The 21,602-nt window shown below is 37.0% G+C and overlaps 1 protein-coding gene across 3 annotated transcripts in view; it reads left to right on the top strand.

The window, feature by feature from the left end:
- Nucleotides 1-21,389, top strand: part of Trpa1 (transient receptor potential cation channel subfamily A member 1) — a 50,019-nt gene extending 28,630 nt beyond the window's left edge. Inside the window, exons 13-28 of one of the 3 annotated variants that reach the window (XM_045144260.1) lie at nt 84-198; nt 1,328-1,494; nt 3,140-3,233; nt 4,221-4,280; nt 4,921-5,019; nt 6,504-6,574; nt 7,095-7,257; nt 8,324-8,413; nt 10,073-10,242; nt 12,323-12,452; nt 12,858-13,040; nt 14,855-14,923; nt 18,077-18,187; nt 18,995-19,001; nt 20,309-20,426; nt 21,156-21,389. In XM_045144260.1, coding sequence (XP_045000195.1) covers nt 84-198; nt 1,328-1,494; nt 3,140-3,233; nt 4,221-4,280; nt 4,921-5,019; nt 6,504-6,574; nt 7,095-7,257; nt 8,324-8,413; nt 10,073-10,242; nt 12,323-12,452; nt 12,858-13,040; nt 14,855-14,923; nt 18,077-18,187; nt 18,995-19,001; nt 20,309-20,426; nt 21,156-21,366 — 1,858 coding nt within the window. In that variant the 3' untranslated portion in view covers nt 21,367-21,389. The remainder of the gene's footprint in view (nt 1-83; nt 199-1,327; nt 1,495-3,139; nt 3,234-4,220; nt 4,281-4,920; nt 5,020-6,503; nt 6,575-7,094; nt 7,258-8,323; nt 8,414-10,072; nt 10,243-12,322; nt 12,453-12,857; nt 13,041-14,854; nt 14,924-18,076; nt 18,188-18,994; nt 19,002-20,308; nt 20,427-21,155) is intronic. The other 2 variants (XM_004653446.2, XM_045144261.1) reach the window with 2 other exon arrangements.
- The last annotated feature ends 213 nt before the right edge of the window (nt 21,390-21,602 follow it).

Genomic DNA, 21,602 nt, shown 5'->3' with positions numbered 1-21,602 from the left:
GTGACGAGCAGGCAAGTTGTATTGCTCCCATATTCCATCTGTGGGTATATATGTGTGTCTTTTCCTTTTAACCTCTTCCACAGTGACCACAATGGCTGGACTGCTTTGCATCATGCCTCCATGGGTGGGTATACTCAGACTATGAAGGTCATTCTCGACACTAACTTGAAGTGTACAGATCGGCTAGATGAAGAAGGGGTAGGTACTATATTCCTCTTACCAACAAAACTTCCGGGTATGTAGCAAAGTTCTAAAACTGGAAGAAAGCTTTTACCCTATCCTCTTCCAATTATTTGTCATACTCTTAGTTTTTTGTTTGGTTGTTAAAAACAAATTTTTGAAGTGAGGTATAGAAAGGAGACCAGAAATTGAGGATTACTAGTGCTAATAGAAACAGGTGAAAGTTGAGGCCACCCCTTCAGGCCCATTATAGTTTCATGGTAAAGTATTCAGAACTTCCTGGTGAACCCAGAAAAATGAAGAGAATTGAGTTACTGGTATAGGCAACTTTAGTACTTTGAAGTACAGTGATTTGATGGGACTTCTCCTATTGAGTATTGTGTCCTTCTTCCTTCCTTGTTTGGAAAGTGGTGAGATGTACATTTGCTCATGAAATGATGGAGATAAATCATACTTGATTTTGTTTTTTTTAATATTTAATTTATTTTTGTTAGTGAGAGAGGGGCAGATAGTGAAGGAGAGAGAGAGAAGGGGAGAGGAATGGAGAGCGAGAGCATGCCAGGGCCTATAGCCACTGCAGAGGAACTCTGGACACATGTACCACCTTGTGCATCTGGCTTACATGGGTCCTGGAGAATTTGGATTTGTAGGCAGGGGCCTTACCTGCTAAGCCATTTCTCCAGCCCTTGTGTTATTTTGTTAAAGATGCCTTTATATGAGAATATTGCAATTTGGCACAATCACTGATTTTTTTTTAATGTTTGTGAAATCCCAAATCCATAGCCCAGCATTCTAACAGGTAACTCTCCTAAGTGTTTACATACTTCCATGTTTACTACAAACTTCTTATCCTGAAAACTTCTCCTTTATCCCTTTGGAAGTATCCTACTGCAGAAAGAATGTAACACAACCCTAATCACATATCCACACACTCACCATGCATACTGAGCTTGAATGGTATACCAATTTTTTCTTAATTTTTTCAAGGCTTCACTGTGAGCATGGGTTTTAAATTGATGTACTTTGGTATTAAATAGCTTCATTGAGTACTTGTTTTATGTCACTCAGTGATACATAACTAAGCAAGGCAGCAAAGCACAAATAATTAGCCATGTCTCCCTACGTTGTTCTCTGTTTCTTCTGAAAGAACACTGCACTCCATTTTGCTGCTCGTGAAGGGCATGCCAAGGCTGTTGCAATGCTTCTGAGGTACAATGCAGACATAGTGCTGAACAAGCAGCAAGCGTCCTTTCTGCACATTGCACTGCACAACAAGCGGAAGGAAGTGGTTCTCACTGCCATCAGGAACAAAAGGTACACTGTCTTTTTATCTAGGCTGGGATTTAGTATCCTTTGGTGTTATCTGGTTGGAGAACAGATTAAAAACAAAACAAAACAAAAAAGATTTTTCTCTCTCTCTCTCTGCATGTGTGTTTTTGGTACACTTATGTTCATGCATGTGTATGCATGTGGATTGCAAAGGTCAACTCTCTGTCTTGTTTTTTCAGATACACCTCTTAGTATTTTTGAAAGAAGGTCTCTCTGTGCCCTGAAGCTCACTAATTAGGCTAGCTTGGCTAGTCAGTTGGCCCAAGGGATCCAACCTCCGACCTGGCATTACAAGTGTGCACCATCACTCCCAGCATTTTATGTGAGGTCAGAGGATTGAACTCATGTCCTCATACTGTGATGAAACATCTTACCAACCGAGCTATCTCCCCACTCCTGTACTTTAGCTTTTAATCAGCATGTGAGAAAAAATAGCTGTTTAAATGATGTTAGTGTACCTTGTGGATGATAGCATGAATTTCCCTTCATCCTCTGATTGTGATGTCTAATTCTACCAATATTAAACATGGAAGAATAATACAACCCCACTAGACTTTTTGTAATACTTGAGAGATCCAGGTACACACATTATTTGGCACCAGTCAATATCAAAAAAGCTGTGCCCTGCCCTGCCCAGACATACTTTTTTCAACACAAACTCCCTAGCTAGATATTGATGTGATATTAACCAAGATTACTGGTATCATTAAATGAGTGTCCCTTAACACTTGATTTCTTATCACTATTAAGGAATTTTAATGATGAAATTGTGCAGTTTTTCTTCTTCTCAAACATGAATTTTCTATATCATCATAGATAGATATACATAAAAGCCATTTGTCATCAGGTAGTGGGCACAAAGGGGAATAATGCCATATCCAAGATAAATGTAGCCTAAGTTTGGAGCATAGGCAGTCTCAAGAGGTTCCTATTTTCATTAAAATGCCAATGAATTGAAGTATGTAGCCAGAATTTTCTGATGACAATATAGGTACTCCACATGGAATTTACTGATATAAGAAAATTTGTCTATGTTATTAGAATCAGACTTTTCATACAGATAGGATCTTGGAGATAAATGGTCTCATCTTTAATTTTTGTTATGCATTTAAATCATAATTGGAAACAGCACCTTATCCCATAGGTGGTGTTGAAAGATAGAGTGTAACATATATTTATTTATTAGTATACTTGATACTTTATTTTGAAGCTTAATACATTGTATACACATTTGTATGATTGTGAAATATGGACTGAGAACCAAGTTGGTAATATATGTATATAAGTATCTCCAACTCAATCAGTTTTGAAAGCACTAATCATTTCAGAACTTTGGGAGAAAAAAAAGGATAATGGCCTGGCTTCTTTGGAAAATAATTAGAGAAAGATAGATAACAGTGATTATAACAGTTATTTGGTAATTTTCCCATATTGATAACTTCCATAAATGAACACAGACCTATTAATGTATTGGCCTTGGTTCACATATTGACTCCAGCAGAACTAGTGAGTGAGCATTACATTAAAAGAATTTCATCATATTTAGGTTTCTGCTAAAGATATAATATTAAATTTAAGTTTCTATGAAGAAACAAAATTTAAGAATTGTATTTTTATTTTTTATTTATAGATGGGATGAATGCCTTCAAGTATTTACTCATTCTTCTCCAATCAACAGATGCCCGATTATGGAAATGGTAGAATATCTCCCTGAATGCATGAAAGTAAGCCCTCTAAAACAAAAGCCTTTATGGATATATTTGCATGATGTGTAATATAGTGTGACAACTTATTGTCAAAATCACTGCCTAGTAACAATAATTTCCATGTTAGAGTATAGTGTCTAGTTTCCCATAGGAAATAAGGAAAATTAACCAAAAAGTATTGAATGAGGGTCTCCTTGTATTAAGGAGCACTCATCCTTTAGTATGTGTAAAGTAGGAAAATATATTAAACAGATAAGTTTTTCTCTTCAAGTAATCCAAATGTGTGGCAGAGACTACAACATGGCATGCTTTGCCTGAATATTCTGGGTACGTTTTACTTGCCCTGCATTTTTATTGTTTTAAATATGCATTAGATGCTAACATTTGTAGCCAAGATGCTTTCATTAAGGCTCCAGATACCTGGCTTCCCATTGAACAAAACCAAAAGATGATCTAAAGTTTGGGAAGGCCTTCTGAAAAGGTAAGCAAGGCTGAGCACTGGCTGCTACAGGGTGGAGAAGTGTTTCCCATGTGGCATGCCATGCCTTTCCTTTTGTATGTTTGACTCTAATGGCAAATGATAGTAGACATGCATTGCCACTCTTATACAATTGTTTTCCTTGTAGTAGAATTATATTTTCCAATGTATGTCTCCATCCAAACTATGAAGCTAACTCTTTATCCCTGAAGTGCAAGGAACAAAGGAGGTTCTGGAGAGATTGCTCAGTGGTTAAAAATATTTACTTCAAAGCCTTATGGTCCAGGTTCAATTCCCTGGTACCCATGTAAAGCCAGATGCACAAAGTGGCACATACATCTGAAATTTCTGCAGATATAGCAGAGCTTGACATACTCGCTTTCTTTCTCTCTCTCCTCTCTGCCTAACTCTCTCTCTCTCTCTCTCTCTCTCAGATAATTTTTTTTAAAAGAGGCAAATAGGTAGTAAAATCCTTTCTCATGTACAGTCTACTTCTCTTTATTTCAGCTGTTTTTTCTCTCCCACAGGTTCTGTTAGATTTCTGCATGATCCCTTCCACAGAGGATAAATCCTGCCGAGACTATCATGTAAATTCATTTTATCATGATGATCTGATTAAAAAAAAAAAAAACTAGTGCTCCTTTAGTAGCAGATATCAAATACCAGTCTAATTATCATGAGGTTGAATTACCTACTTGTGAGAGAAATTTCCCTTACATCCTGGATTTCCCCAAATACCTTAGTTGTTTCTAGCATCATTTAGTGTTATATCTAGCCCTTATATTTTCTTGGGTAATTTTACCTGGAAGGTGAAGATCTGACAGAATTACTCAAGTTCCATAGGTGGAGTTGAACAGTTTCTCTAGGAGCTCCTAGATGCAATATTGTCTATCCTGATCTCAAAAGGACAGCCTAGCTAGGACTAATTGTTTATCTTGAGATTTTGAATTTGGACCATGAGGTTTGCTGTGACTCAGATTATTTACATAGATAGAAACCTAAATCATAGAATTATTCTTTTTCCCACTGCTCTGGGTTATAAGATTTCTAGAATATTTGCTTTTTATAATTAATATGTAATAATTTTCCTTTGTCCACTTGCAGTGACACATCTTTGCTTATATCAGTTAATTTTCAGTTAAATTGTAGGCTTGTACATTTGACTTGTCAAGTATTTGGGGGTCTACATTAGACTAACTTTATTTTAAAAAATACTGTTTTCTACAGATTGAATATAATTTCAAATATCTTCAGTGTCCTTTAACATTGACCAGAAAATTAACACCTGCACAAGAAGTGGTATATGAGCCTCTTTCAATCCTTAATGTAAGTCCAGTGCTTGCATTAACAAAGTTATTTCCACCTGGGTTCGGAACTCTTTTGGTGTAACAGTCTCATGCTTTATGGAAATAGAAGGGGCTTGCAGAGGATTCTAGTTTAGCAGTTGAATGTACGTGTGTGTGTGCGTGTGTGCACGTGTGTGTGAGATGTTGGCCAAGCCTTTAATTTTTTTGTACACAAAGCCACACTTTTCTAGGCATTCATCTCTTGGCTTGTATATATAATCTACCCAAAGAGATTTTCCTGTTTTTATTAATTGTCTATTCCTGGTGTGTGTCTGTGGTACCAAATCTCTGTTGCTATAACAAATAGCTTACTACACCGCCCTCTATTTTCTTGCAATGATACCACAGCAACTTTGGTGCTGGCCCAAGCCATGAAGATCTGCTTTGTTCTCAGTTGACTTCTCTCTTTTTTTTTTAAATTTATTTATTTGAGAGCAACAGACACAGAGAGAAAGACAGATAGAGGGAGAGAGAGAGAATGGGCGTGCCAGGGCTTCCAGCCTCTGCAAAGGAACTCCAGATGCGTGTGCCCCCTTGTGTATCTGGCTAAGGTGGGACCTGGGGAACCGAGCCTCGAACCGGGGTCCTTAGGCTTCACAGGCAAGCGTTTAACCGCTAAGCCATCTCTCTAGCCCTCAGTTGACTTCTCTTAGTGCCTGGTCCTGATAGTGGCACCTGTAGGGCAGCCGCGTGCCACCAAGTCAAAGTATTGAATATGCTCCCAAGTCTTTTTCTCTATAAAGAAACCAGGAATTTCTTCACAATAGCACAGCTGTGACAGAAGAGGCTGCAGCAAGTAAATTCCATACATTATTCCTCATGACATTGGTACAGTCAGGTTTTGTTACATCTGTGGCACAAGAGCTTCTTAACTGGGCTCTGCAATGCTCATGAAGGTATTGACCCATGTATTATGCTGAAATCCATCTTTCTGTGGAAGAAAGAGGATCTCGGAGTCATATTGTCAACTTGGTGGTATAGGCTCTTCTGTGCATTTCTGGAATAATTAAAATGTAGTTTAAAATAGATACTAGTAGTTACTAACAACTTTCATAAAAGCTTATAATAGACACATTATTTTAGCTGTTTACATGTACTCTCATGGTTTAAGTCTTTCTAGAAAAATTAGGCTGAATTTCTTCAAGGACAGAATAAGGGTAAAATGCATGCCAGTTCACCTTTAATGTCTGTTCCTGCTGTAACAGATGTAACATGTTAAAAATGCTCATGTCAATCAGCTTGATAGAGATAGAAAAAGAATAAATCAAACAATTGAACGCTTATAAAATGATTCTCTCTAGTTTGTGTTTTATTTTTTATAATTATTGGCTTCTCATCATTTCAAATATAAGGGATTATTATATTTATGATACCATAATTGAGTTATAACTCATATAACAAAAGGTTAATATATACTTGATTGTTTAATACTTGTATTTTATTGCTTTTTCCCCTATATTTCAGGTCATGGTACAGCATAACCGCATAGAGCTTCTGAACCACCCTGTGTGTAAAGAATATTTACTTATGAAGTGGTGGGTTTTGAGCAGTGACTCTTTTTTTATTAACTGATATCCCCATTAAGTTTCGTAGAACATTCTTGATGATCCTGTTTTCACATTGTTTTGTTTGAGATTATAATGTTTTAAATTTTAAGAAAGAAAAGAGTATCAACAAATTAGCCATTAAAAATCTTAGTTGTTTATTATTAACACTAATATATTTGAAATGTTTAAGGGGTAGAGGGGATTACTATGTGGGACTAGAAACAGCTTCCTGGGTCATGTAGTTTAGAGGACAGATGTAAGTAACGCCTCAATTTGCAGTCAAGACATAAGGACTGAAGACCACATGCCTATTAATTGCAGAGACTTTATGTCTGAAGCTGAGATTCCCTCTCTGAAAACTTTTTTTAAAGTAAATTAGATATTTTTTTTCTTTTTTTGCTATGAAAGTTCACTGAATTACAAAACAGACTTCAGAATAAGATCATAAATACTTTATCTACAGGAATCTTTGAGGTGACTCATTTGTGGTTTGCCTATTTTTTGGTAGGTGTGCCTATGGGTTTCGAGCACATATGATGAATTTAGGGTCATATTGTCTTGGTCTCATACCTATGACCCTTCTTGTTGTCAACATCAAGCCAGGAATGGCTTTCAACTCAACTGGAATCATCAATGAAACAAGTGATCATTTGGAAGTATTAGACACTACGGTATTGTATAATCTCAATATTTTTAAAATAAAGGATTGTAAAAGATATTTTCCATTTATGGATAACAAGATCAAAAATCTGACATACCACAATTTTCATAACTGTGAATAACCTACAGAATTGTATATTATATGTTAGGTTTTCTACCATCTTTCATAGAATGAGAGAAAGTATAAGTACATAGGTCAGTAAGTGAGTTTAAAGAATAATTCAAAAGAAATTGGCATGTCTGAGATGCAAATGAAATGTAAGATTTCACAATATTAGTACAACAACATGTTTGTGGTTGCCAGGCAGTGCAGGGAGAAGAAGATCGGCATGGAGTTTCTCTATGAGATTACATAAATCTCTAGAAGTAGGTAGTCATGGTAGTGAATGTAAATGTACTTAAATAACACTGTCATACATTTTATAACGCAAAAGTACATATAAAATACAAAGCTTTTAAAATGGTAAAGTTTACGACAGATGTACCATTGCAGTTCACTTCTCGTTGCTGGGATAAAACACCCGACCAAAAGCAGCTTATGGGAGGAAATGGTGTATTTCATCTTATAGTTGTGAGGGGAAGTTTCGTCATGGCAGTTTAAAAAGCATTGCAAAGCAGAAAGCTAACTCACACATTTGGGCAGAATTAGTTTCATTACTGGTCTATGGAGCTGGGCTAATATGCCTCAAGGTCCAAACTACAGTGACACACTAGCAAGGTTTTACCACCCAAATTGCCACTGGCTGGGGATTGAGTATGAGACTCAATTACAAACACATGCATTTTTACCACAATTAAAAATATGTATGTTGTTCTACACACTTGTATTCCTTTACAATTCAATTGCCAACATATAAATTGGTTTTAATAATGACAATAAACATGGGTTTGTCATCTGTACTGGATGAGATTAGTAATTTTCTGTTTTACTCAGATGTTGATAATACATAGAAATGAAGAAAATAAAAATAAAATAACAGTTACTAGTGGAATACTAGTGGAAAATGATGAAGCAAGCAAAATGTGATTTATCTTATACTATTCATAACCAAAGTGTCTTATAATTTTTTGTTTCAGCATTCACTTCCAATACAAGTGTGTATGATCTTGGTGTTTTTATCAAGCATATTTGGATATTGCAAAGAAGTGGTACAAATTTTTCAGCAGGTACATTGATACATTTTGTTTCTTTAAGTTACAAATATTTGAGGTGCAGAACATAATTGCTAAACAGATATCTGAAAAATATTTTGTCATAATAAAATCAAATAACTTGACTGAGTAGAAACCTTTTAAAATATAGAAATCACATAAAAAGTCATTCCATTCTCACTGGTTCAGATGGATCTGTCTATTTACAAAAAAAATCACTATGAATGACTTTATTGTGTTGTTTCAATAGCATTATTGCTATTCTGCAACAGTTGATATTAAATTTTATTATTATAAATTAAATTTCAACTTTGTAATGTAAATATTTGTTAGGAACTTACCTATTTTAAGATCCCTATTTCAAGTGCATGTCTCTCAATTATTTCCCTAATAGAAATGGTTTTCATTATTTGAAAAAAATTCTAAGGTACTAGAAAGTAAAAAAAATTTTCTTTTAGACGGAGGTCTCATTATGTGACTGAGGCTGTTCTTGAACTCATGATCCTTCTATTTTAGCCTCCTTAGTGCTGGCTACATAGGCATATGCCAGCACACCTGGCATTGAAAATTTTCATAACATATTCTTTTTTTTTTTAAATTAATTAATTTATTTATTTGAGAGCCACAGACACAGAGAGAAAGACAGATAGAGGAAGAGAGGGAGAATGGGCGCGCCAGGGCTTCCAGCCTCTGCAAACGAACTCCAGACGTGTGCGCCCCCTTGTGCATCTGGCTAACGTGGGACCTGGGGAACCAAGCCTTGAACCGGGGTCCTTAGGCTTCACAGGCAAGCGCTTAACCGCTAAGCCATCTCTCCAGCCCTCATAACATATTCTTTTAGGGTGAGACAGGTTCAGATTGGTTCTGTAATTATGTAAATGATCTGATGATTTTTGCTTTTATTGGTAAATAGCATAGATTCTTTGTTTCAACATAAAGTCATATTACTTATGTTTTTGTATATTTTGTGAACATTACTTGCATAAGTCATATGCCTGCTATACACCTCATTTCTGAGAAACTTTTTAAAATATTTTTTATTAATTAGTTTTGTATTCAGCTCATACAGTCAGTTTGGTGCCATTATTAGGCTCATCCATGACCTACCCCTTCCCCATTGGCCCCTCCTTGTTGAGGTACATGGGTCATGCATTGTGGAGTTAGCCCACAGTTATGGGTAAGATAAATGTCTCTGCATAACATGACCCAACATGTGGCTCTGACATTCTTTCCACCCCCTCTTCCGCAAAATTTCCTTGAGCCATGTTGAGTTCATTTTTTGTCTGCTTCAGTGATGAGGTGTTGGGGGCCTCTGAGGCTCTGGCTCTCTGATTTGGTAGGAGTTGATTTTTCTCTGTGTTGGTCTCCTTCCTCCTTGTGCTGGTATCTGGTTCATCAGGAAAACAGCACCCTTGCTCGTTCTGCCAAATTTTCTTAGTTTCAGCTGGGGCCCTTTTTGAGAAACGTTTTAGTTACATTATGTAAACTTATGGACCTATGCATTAAAAACAGAAGTAGTATTAATTTGCATTTAGTTACTGATTTTTATGTACCTCAGGAGTTCATAAGCAGCCTGGATGCCAGCAGCTAGTACTATGGTCCTAATGGTAGTAATGATTCACAAGGTAACAGGTCTCTGTCTATGTGGCAACTCTGCATTCTTCTCTGTCCCAGAAAAGAAATTACTTTTTGGATTACAACAATGGCTTGGAATGGATCATCTACACAACAAGTATCATCTTCGTGCTGCCCTTGTTTTTTAACATCCCGGCATACATGCAGTGGCAATGCGGAGCAATAGCAATATTCTTCTATTGGATGAACTTTCTATTGTATCTTCAAAGGTAAAGTCACTCAGATCATTGCTACATCCTTTAAACACTTTCACTATCAAAAGAAAATTCTATTGTAAGTCGAATGAACATATATATCTGGCTTCTTACTTTAATCCAATTGTTTTAAAATGTGAAAGTATTTCAGTACTTCTGAAGTTCTGGAGTTCAGCATGTTGACCAGAGTCTTTGCATCTGTGCTTTAAAATTTGGAGGCAAATTATTGTGTGTGTGTGTGTGTGTGTGTGTGTGTGTGTGTGTGTGTGTGTTTACCGGAGGCTGGGGGGAGAGCTACATTGTGGACAGCTGTATGTTGTGTATTTGCCAATATCCCTGACTTATACTCACGGGACACCAGTAGCAGATGTGTCAGCCTCATTTTAATAGTCAGAAATGTATCAAGACACAGCTATATGTCACTGCCAAATTTTCGTACATCTCAAAAAATCTAGATTAAATATAGGAGTAATACAAGTCACCGTACTGGATGCTCTTGTCTTACCTGCTATTATTTGATGAGAATTTATTTTGGGTTAAGCAAAATTGTGACTAAAACTGGTACAAAAATACAAGAGAAACCTTGAGTGATGGTTCAGAAGCTAAAGGTTCTTCCTTTGTAAAGACTGCTGGCCTGAGTTTGATTCCCCAGTACACACATATATCCAAACACACAAAGTGGAACATACATCTGGAGTTTGGTTGCAGTGGAAATAGGCCCTGATGTGCCCATTCTTCTCTTCCCTGCTCTCTTCTATTCTCTCCTCTCTTTTCCTTTCTTATTCTCTTCCCTTCCCTCTCTTTCTCATGTAAATAAAAGCAAATACAAACATTAAAACATAAATAAAAGATAAAAAGGGCCAAAGGCTCTAATTCAGACTGGTAGTGCACACCTGAATCCAACACTTGGAAGATGGAGATAGGAGTATCATGACTTCAAGGACAGCCTGGGAGACATTGCCTCAAAAAGAAAAAGAAAAGAAAACAGCCTAATTCAAGAGAAAACAGTAAGGCTAACTTCTCCTTTTCACCATTGCTAGTTTTGAGTGAAGTGCTATGTCACAAAATTATTATAATAAAAAGCCGTAGAATTTTATGGCATGCTTCAGATAAAAGAAGAAACTGAGAGATGGGCTTAGTGTATCTTACTGAAGATTTTAGCTATTAAGTAAAGACATCGTTATGGACCAATATGTTGTGTCACCAGGTACACACTTCTCTAACTATACCATCTGACTTGCTGACAGGAGCATAGCATTTTGAGTGAAGCTTGATCCTTTTTGGAGGATGTGGCATGAGGCTATGAGCATTGACTCAGAAAGAAAGTCGATTCAAGTCAGGCCTGGGTACTGCCATGCCCTTGGCTCTGTCATTATCAGTGACTTTGGAAAGCTTCTGGACCACTCTTTGAACTTAGCTGATATCTCTGTCATTTTTTTTTCAAAATTATATTTTATGTTTTGATTGACACATAATATCTGTACTTATTTATGAGGAAGAGTAGGGAGTTTGTATTCATGTGTATGTCAGGCAGGAAAAATTTCAAAATCTTGTTTTCCTTCTAACATATTGTTTTTGACAAAGGAGAACTTCAAGTTGGTGACCAGATGTTGCATCTGTTGTCGGTGCAAACATTTTACAACACAGGTCCTTGGGAGGTGAGCAAAAGAAATCATGAGGTTAGATAGGTATAAATCAGGTACTCTTCTTTCAAGCACATGAGCTCATTTAATCAGTCTCTACTTGATATGCCACACAATTTCTGCCTTTGATTCCTTTCTTAAGCAGTTCATATTGTTTTTGATAACGAAAAGTGATTCATTTTTTGCTCTCCTACTTTGAGTAAGCACTGTCCAGTGGCTAAGTGAAAAAATGATGAGCGCTATAACACAAAGAACAGAAAAAGTAATTTGATTAGCAGCTTGAGAGGAAGACTTGATTACTAATGAATTTTCATATTTTTCCATAACAACTGTCTTCAGTAATTTCACCTATGAAATATAGTACTTGATTTAATATAAGTACTGTTGCTTAATAAAATATAAGTTGATCCAAAAGTAAGCAAATATTTTAATATATTGTTTTACTTTTCTAGGTTTGAAAATTGTGGCATTTTTATTGTTATGCTGGAGGTGATTTTTAAAACATTGATGAGATCTACAGGAGTATTTATTTTCCTGCTTCTGGCATTTGGACTTAGTTTTTATGTCCTCCTGAATTTACAGGTGAGGTATTTTCCTCTACAGTGGAATTTGAGTACTGTGAATATTGGATATAAATATTTATACTTAAATCTCTATGGCCTAATAAACTAATAATAGCCCCATAATTTGATTAGTCTTTATCTGATATATCATTCAAATAATTTTATTGTAAGGATAAGTATAGTTTTATTAGATGGTTTACCTTAGCCAAAAGTGTATATATAAGAACAAAGATTTGCTAAATGTGTGCAAAAGATTTGGGGTGACTTGGTTATAGTTTATTAATATTTCACATGACTTCCTTTTAGCTGCTACATGCCTGACTTAAAAAAATTCCCAATATAGTTACCATCACTTTGTTCCCTGGAAAATACTTTTTATATTTAGGCATCTTGTTTCTCATGTTTACTTGTCTTCCTTTCTTAGGATGCCTTCAGTTCTCCACTACTTTCCTTAATCCAGACTTTCAGCATGATGCTAGGAGACATCAATTACCGTGATGCCTTCCTAGAACCATTTTTAAGAAAAGAATTGGCATATCCAACTCTGTCTTTTGCCCAACTTATTGCCTTCACCATGTTTGTCCCAATTGTACTCATGAATTTACTTGTAAGTAATTTTTTCTTTGTATTCTCTATTTGTTGACTGTGTGGGACATTTAATAATAGTCATTCCTAGCCTCTTTAATATCCCTCCTATGGGGGGATTGGTATCACCTTCATGTCACTGAAACAAAATCTGTGAGAACACAAACTGACCAAGAGAGAAGGTTTACTCAGTACATGGCTTCGGAGGTTCAGGGGAACAGTATCCTCTCTAATCTCTGCATGTGCACAACAGGCATGCATCTGCACACACAAGTGTATACACCACACATCATACACTATGTCACATATACTTTACACATGCACACACACACACACACACACACACACACATACACACAGGCGTGCATCTGCACACACAAGTGTATACACCACACATCATACACTATGTCACATATACTTTACACATGCACACACACACACACACACACACACACACATACACACATTAATTTTTTTTAAGCTTGGGTTTTACCTAAAAATGAATCTGTTAACTTTTTTCCTGTAACTCTTTAGACACTTCCAGTGAACATGTCAGCATTTCACACTATGGTCTCTGTGGTCTGGATCTTACCCAGTCACCATCCTTTCCAGGACTGTTCCACCTTTCTTTCATGCCTCTCCTTCAGGACTTGGCATAGGCTCTTTCTTCTGCCTGGAAAACCCTCTCATGATAACTCAACTCTCCCTAAGCACTCACACACATTATCATGTGCATCTGGCTTACATGAGTTCTTGGAAACCAAACCTGGGTCCTTAGGCTTTGCAGGCAAGTGCCTTAACCACTAAGCCTCTCTCCAGCCCCAGCATTCTTACTGTGTGCCTGCTTTGTTTTAACCTCAGGCATGCAGTTGTGACTGGGACAGGTAGAGTCTTTCTCTCATGGAGATTGCTTTAGTTTTAGCTTCTAGAGAGTAAACACTGGCTTCTCTCTAGTAATGCACAAAAATATGCACTCCGACTCAGCAAGGACAGGGACTAAGTATCCAAAAATAAATGGAAAAAAAAGTGAATGAAACTCAGGAAATCTGAGCTCATAGATTCCCCTCGCATGATTACATCTAGCCATACAATTTTGAATTGATGTCTAGCCAGAGCCTTATCTACCCCAGGAAACAAACTTTTCCTACAGAGTATAGGTAAGATATCAACTCCTAACTTACCATGTTTAAAGTTTGAATTTTTCCATGTGGGCAAGTCAGTTTTTACCTACCTTAGCTATTATTCACTTGGAGCTTCTAACCATATTGAAATGTGGAACACCTGTCTGTCCTCCCCAAAATTTAAATATTTAATCTTTAAATCAACTATACCTTAATCTATATATCTCACATCATAATAAGAGTAAAATGACTGAAATATATGGAGTTTGCAGTTTTATGTAAAGTAACTTAGCAGAACATTTTGTAGCCACTACAAAATCTCATTCCTCCACTTAGCCAGAGACCTTGCCACACCAAGAATATTTATACCCCTTCTAAATTTACATGGTGACACATAGCAAGGTCATAGTATCAGAATATTGGGCCTTTGGGTGATTATTATGGTGGCAGAGTGATCATGAATAAGATCTGTGATAGGTTCAAAACGTATGTGGGGACGTTTTTGACCTTCCTAGCTCTTTGCCACTTGAGAATATATAGAAAGCAGTAATTACACACTGAACCTTTGTTTTTGACTTTCTAGAACTGTGAAAAGCAAGCTTCTTTTGTTTATATACTAGTCTAAGATGTTTGATTAACAAAGCATGAATGGATTAAGATTAACCTTAAATTAATTCTTATGAGGACCATGATTAATCTTTGCGACATACTGCAGATTGGCTTGGCAGTTGGTGACATTGCGGAGGTCCAGAAACATGCATCATTGAAGAGGATTGCTATGCAGGTAAGTATATATTTTTAAAATATATTTTTAAATATTATTATTTTATGTATAAGAGAGAGAAGAGTTTGATGGAGAATAGACATGCCAGTGCCTTCAGCTGGTGCAAACAAATTCTAGATACTTGTGCCACCTTGTGCATCTGGCTTATGTGGGTCCTAGAGAATCAAACCTGGGGCCTTTGACATTATAGGCAAGCTCCTTAACCAGGAAGTCATCTCTTCAGCCCAAGTATTGCACTTTTTAAAAAATGTATTCAGACAAATACTATTATTATTATTTGCACATAAGAATGGCTGACTTTCTAAGAACACATTCCTTAACTATCTTTTCCCATACTGAGGACTACCATGCTCTGCCTGTTTGTGTGTTCTCTGGAATTCTTGCCATAATCAAAGTCACAATTGTTTTTAAAAACTCCTAGACCTAGAGAAAACTATACACAGGAGTCAAGAATTTGCTTAACTCCCTTTTATATATTGTATTAGCTACTTTTCTTGTTGCTGTGGCAAAATCAATTTCAGAAAGGGTTTATTTCAGCTTAAGGTTTGATATTATAGTCCATTACGGTGGTCCAACAGGTACAGGAAACAGCTGGTCACATTTAGTCCATAGCCACAAAGCAGAGAGAGATGAATGCTCTTGCTCAGCTCCCTTTCTTCTAATTCTGTGCAGGACCCCAGCCTATGGAGCAGTGCTGCCCACATTTAGGATGGTTCCTCCCACTTCAGTTAGCCTAATCTAGAAGATTCCTCACAGGCATTCACTGAGACCTGTTTCCATGATGTTTAAATCCTGTCTTGTTGACAACCAAGATTAGCCATCATACATATCAAGATTAGACAGCTAGGTAACTAGCTGCTGGACCAAGTATAGCATATGTGTGAGAATTGTTTTGTTTTGCTTTTTGATTTATCTGAGACAAGGTCTTAACTTCATAGTCCATACTGGCTTTGAATTCATTTTGTAGTCCATATTGGCCTGAAACTCATGATTCTCCTGCTTTAGCCTCTGTGTGTTATAATTACAGGTCTGTGCCACTGTACCTAGCTAATATAAGGTATTATGTCTTGTTATAGAACAGCTGTTCAAAATATTTCTTGAGATTCTATTGGGGCATGTAATTAAATGGCCCCCAATAATGCTGAAGATGTAACTATATAAAGTTCTGTTCTCTTGTTACATCTGTCCTCTAATTTTTCTAGGGAATTTGATATGAATTTTGCCAGAGTCAAATGTTACTGAATAGGCCAGTGGCTATTAAATCTTGTAAACTAGTCATTTCTGTGCTCCTAATAGCATTGTCTTTTTAAATATTTATTTATTTGAGGGCTGGAGAGATGGCTTAGCGGTTAAGCACTTGCCTGTGAAGCCTAAGGACCCCGGTTTGAGGCTCAGTTCCCCAGGTCCCACGTTAGCCAGATGCACAAGGGGGCGAACGCGTCTGGAGTTCGTTTGCAGAGGCTTGAAGCCCTGGTGCGCCCATTCTCTCTCTCTCCCTCTATCTGTCTTTCTCTCTGTGTCTTTTGCTCTCAAATAAATAAATAAATAATTTTTAAAAAAATATTTATTTATTTGAGAGAGAGAGAATAGGCACAGCAGGGCCCCTAGCCATTGCAAACAAACTCTAGATGCATGTGTCACATTGTGCATCTGGCTTTAAATGGGTTCTGGGGAATTGACCCTGGCTCATTAAGGTTTGTAGACAACTGCCTTAAGTAGCACTAACCCATCTCCCCAGCCTGGCATTATGTTTGAATTCAAATTTGAATAGGACTATTTGGTACATCAAGAATACCTGTTGACCAGTTGAAATATCTCTATTTCAAAACTTAAGCTGGTTCAAGAAAAATAAAATCCATGCTATAATTTTCTTTTCTCTCTGCTCTTCTCTTTCCTTTGTGTCATTATTTGATATTGTTTTCTAAGCTTTACATCAAGGTTATTTAGTCATACAACAATGCTCCAGTGTATTCAAAAGGCAGTGCAATTGAGCATAGAAGCCAGAGGAAATAAAGAATATAAATTTAAAATATGACAACATAAATACAAACTAAATATGTGACATCAAAAATTAACTTTAAGTCATTTTAAAATTTGTATTTATTTATTTGTGAAAGAAAGAGACAGATATACAAGGAGAAGGGAATGCCAGGGCTTCTAGCCACTGCTAGTTAACTCTAGACACACACTCTACTTTGTGCATCTGGCTTACTTGGGTACTGGGGAATTAAACCTGGGTCTTTTCACTTTGCAGGCTGGAGTCTTAATAGCTAAACCATCTCCCCAGTCAAACATTAAGCCATTTTCATTTTTAAACTCTATCAGGCTTTGTGATTTTAACTGTGCAGTCATTATGCAAAGAGCTTGATACATTTAGAGAACAAAAGTATATGAATTTTATGGTTATCAGGTACAGAAAATAAATTTTTTAAAAGTAGTGAAGAGAATGCTATGACTATTAGAGTTGTTGGATCCAAATCCTGGGCCCTGATAGCCTCAGAAACCTACTGTGTCCATGGAATTGAGTTGCAAAACATGATCCTATGTTGTCTTGTCTCTGCTCCCTGGTTCCAAGCAGCACAAAGCCCAGGATGGCATAGTATCTGATCCTTATTCTAGATGAAGCACAGCATTGAACAGAAATTATAGTCAATGTACATCCTGGGTAAACTATTTTGTACCTGGTACTATAGCCAGAAAAATCAGAATTATCTTAGGAATGCTAGTTCTACTTTTTTTTTTTTAAACAGCTTACCATGTGTCCCTTAGTTACGAACATTTTTTCTTTCCTGTCTGATTATGTACTCGTACTCCGCACACTTTCCAGAAAAGTCTGTGTGGTAGGATTGCAACCCCGAAGAGCACAGGCTACCAGTTGATTATAGTTCTTGAACTGTAAACACCTGTGGACTCACAGAAGCTGCTTTAGCCACTTGCCCCCTTCACTTGCACATTATTCTCCTGGCCTGTGAGTGAGGGGATGAGAGGTAGGGGAAGGTGATGGAGTGCTCTGCCCAGGAAGCCTGGCCAGCCCAGCTATTATGTGTAAAGCACAGGAATCATTTCATTTTACCATGGTGATGATCATCTCTGCAGGATATAAGACTTCCAGGCACTAGCTAATGAGTCTGTCAAACCCAATGTGCATTTTAGGTGGAACTACACACCAACTTAGAGAAAAAGCTACCACTTTGGTACTTACGCAAAGTTGATCAGAAATCTACCACCGTGTATCCCAACAGACCTCAACATGGGAGGATATTAGTAAGTACACATAAGGAAGCATGATGTGGATGAGGCTTCTTGACATCCATTTATTGTGCTAGCCTCGTGTTGCAGTCCGGTTCGCATTGCTGGTAGAAATCACCCAACCAAGAGCAGCTTCTGGGAAAAAGAGATTTATTTTGGCTTACAGGCTCAAGGGGAAGCTCCACAATGGCAGGGGCAAACGATGGCATGAGCAGAGGGTGGACATCACCCCCTGGCCAACGTAAGGTGGACCACAGCAACAGGAGGGTGTGCCAAACACTGGCATGGGGAAACTGGCTATAAGGCCCATAAGCCCGCCCCCAACAATATACTCCCTCCAGGAGGCATTAATTCCCAAATATCCATCAGCTGGGAACCTAGCATTCAGAACACCTAAGTTTATGGGGGACACCTGAATCAAACCACCACACCTCGTTTGTCATCAGTGCACTTTTAAAGGCTTGGATTCTACTCTGCCTATAGGAAAAGCAGTTACACTCTTTTTTAAAAAGTACATAATTAACACATAATGTGAAAATAAACTTGGGAGTGAGATGTTTGTTCATTCAAAGCATCTGCATTAAATACACCCACATCTCTGTGAGAGAAGACAGGTGTGGTCGGGCAGCCATATCCTTTCAGCACCCTTTGCTGGGGTGTTATACTGTATTTGTTTCTCCTGGTAACTTGCCAAATACGTTTATGTGTAGATTTATGTCCATATCTGTGTACATACATTCATGTGTATAGAATACACAGTAAAGAACACAGTGTACGTGTATGTGAAGACTTTCCATTGCAGAAGATATAAAGTGATCCAAGTATCATGATGGAAAAGAGGCCACTCTGACAGTAGAACTTGAAAGTGTTAATTCTGACCAGGTCTATGGTCCTCCATCTCAGTGACTTCTTCCCCAAATTTTTTCCCCTTGTGTACTTACAAAATGATAATTTCTATCTAAATTTCAGCCTTGGATTTATTCTAACTCTGCATTGTCTTCAAACTGAAACTCTGACAGTCCATTAGTTTCTTTTTCCAGCCCAGAGCTCCTCTCTGAGGTCCAGACCCATGTGTCTCTTCACTTGTCTGTCACAGAGCTGCTTCACCTTCAGATTGCTCAACACCCAACTCACTCCTACGATGTGTCACCCATCTTCACATTTCCTACAGAGAAAGAACAAACAGGTCCTGGTTCTTCTCTGGAGTCCTCCATTACAGTTCTATAACTACCATTCATTTGCCTGTACAGTCTAGTCCATCTTTCCATGTCTGGACTCCTAGAATTATCTCATTCTTAGTCTTTTTACATCTGCCCTTAAGTTTCTTTAGTTACCTGTTTTGTTTTGTTTTTTTTTAAGGACACTAAATTAATCTAGACGTATGGTTCAGTGGTAAAGCAGTTGCATAGCACACACCAAGGTTTGGGTTCCACCTGTAGTACTTGAAAGAAAAATAGAGGACATCGAATTTACACAAAATTTTCTAAAATTTTATTTCAGAAATTTTTAGATATGAAATTTTGTTCATTGGTTTAGTTATGTTGGAAAATAAAGTGGATCAGTTTCAAAAAAATTATTATTTGTAAATAGAATAATACCACTCATAGTGCATTATGGTTATTTGATGAGAATTTGTAACATGAGCCTGTTAAGCCTATTATCAAATAATCTTTCACCCCCAATTTATGCCATCTAATATTATATGTACGCATTGTTTTTCTTTTATCGATTATGTAAGCCTTCATTGATAGCTTATTCTTTGAAACAAGGTGTCTCACTGACCTTAGAGCTCACTGATTTGGCTAGACTGCCTAACCACTGAGCCCCAGGGTTTATCTGACTGAACCTTCCTAGCACTAGTATTAAAGGCAAGTGCCACCACACCTAGTGTTTTACATGGGTTCTGGGGCTGTGGACTCAGGTCCTTATAATGATGCAGGTAGTGCTCTACCCACTGAACCATGTGTTCAGTCCATTGATAATTTTTCACATGACTTTCTCTAATGGTAGATTATAAGCCTTTGGAAGTTGACCCCTGTAACATCTTGGGTATTTGTTTCAGTAAGCCTGATTTGGTGGCTAAATTTTGGTATGTATTTGGGAAATAGTTCCTGAATTTAATTCAACTTGATTAACTATTTTGTTTTATCCCACAGCGATTTTTTCATTGGTTTTTTTATACCCAAGAAACAAAACAAGAAATACCAAATACTGATACATGCTTAGAAATGGAAGTACTGAAACAGAAATACCGGTATGTATTTTTTTCTATATGTATGTGTGAGGTGTAAGATTCTTAAATTATGATGACATTCCATTTTATATTGGTCTTTCTTTTCTACAAGAAGTCAGGAATAATTGATGGATCTAGCTCATGTACTGGGAACCAGGAGACATTGTTAGATTTAACCAATTATCATGGCTATACCCGCAGTTTGACTTTGAAGGAGAAACAAATGAAAAATAAATGTTGATCTCCTTACTCTTGGGGACATCATTGTCACCTGTTACCTTTGTGAGCTAACTTCATCCAACTAAGCTCTGAAAAGGTTGTAGAATCCCTGGAGATTTTGCACATAGTAGATAGAAGTTAAAGCATGAGGGCTCTTAGGGTTGTTTACCTGAGTTTAGATTTCTAATCAATTATATACTGTGACCCTCAGAACACTGTTTCTTCATTCCATTCAAGTGTTGTTTTTCTATTTTTTTTTTCTAACCTATAACTGGCAACAACAATTAGCCACAAACTAACTGTGTCACTTTAGGAAAATTGCTTCAATTTCAAAAATGCAATAACTATTATGAGGCTATAATCTAAGCACAATTAATCTGATATATATATATATATATATATTTTATATATATATATATATATATATATATATATATATATAACTAGCTCCTATATCCTTCTGTAGTCAGAAAAAAAGAAGGACTAACAGAATAGTTTAAAATGAACTTAGAAACATGTATGATTTTACAGGCTGAAGGATGTTACTTCTCTCCTGGAAAAGCAGCATGAGCTCATCAAACTCATCATTCAGAAGATGGAGATTGTCTCAGAGACAGAAGATGAAGATAACCACTGTTCTTTTCAAGACAAGTTCAAAAAGGAGCGGCTAGAGCAAATGAATAGCAAATGGAATTTTGTGTTGAAAGCAGTTAAGACAAATACACAGTATCCTAACTACTAGTCACATATACCATCAGTGGAACTTCTTGTGGATGTGTGGGTTGCCTGCCTTACTACATGATATTTCAATATTAGAAAGAGCAAAGAAGAAGGTGAAGCTTAATTAGTTTCACTGCATTGCAAGCTCAGGTCCCTGCCTAAAGTCAATGTCAGATTTTCTCTCTCTCTTCTCTATCTCTCTCCCTCTCTCTCTCTTTCTTCTTCCCTCCCCCTCTCTCTCCCTGTCTCTATATGTAC

The sequence above is a fragment of the Jaculus jaculus genome, chromosome 2, assembly GCF_020740685.1.
Source record: "Jaculus jaculus isolate mJacJac1 chromosome 2, mJacJac1.mat.Y.cur, whole genome shotgun sequence".
Lineage (NCBI taxonomy): Eukaryota > Metazoa > Chordata > Mammalia > Rodentia > Dipodidae > Jaculus > Jaculus jaculus.
Note: the sequence above shows the minus strand (reverse complement) of the source record. Positions and strands in the feature narration are given on the sequence as shown.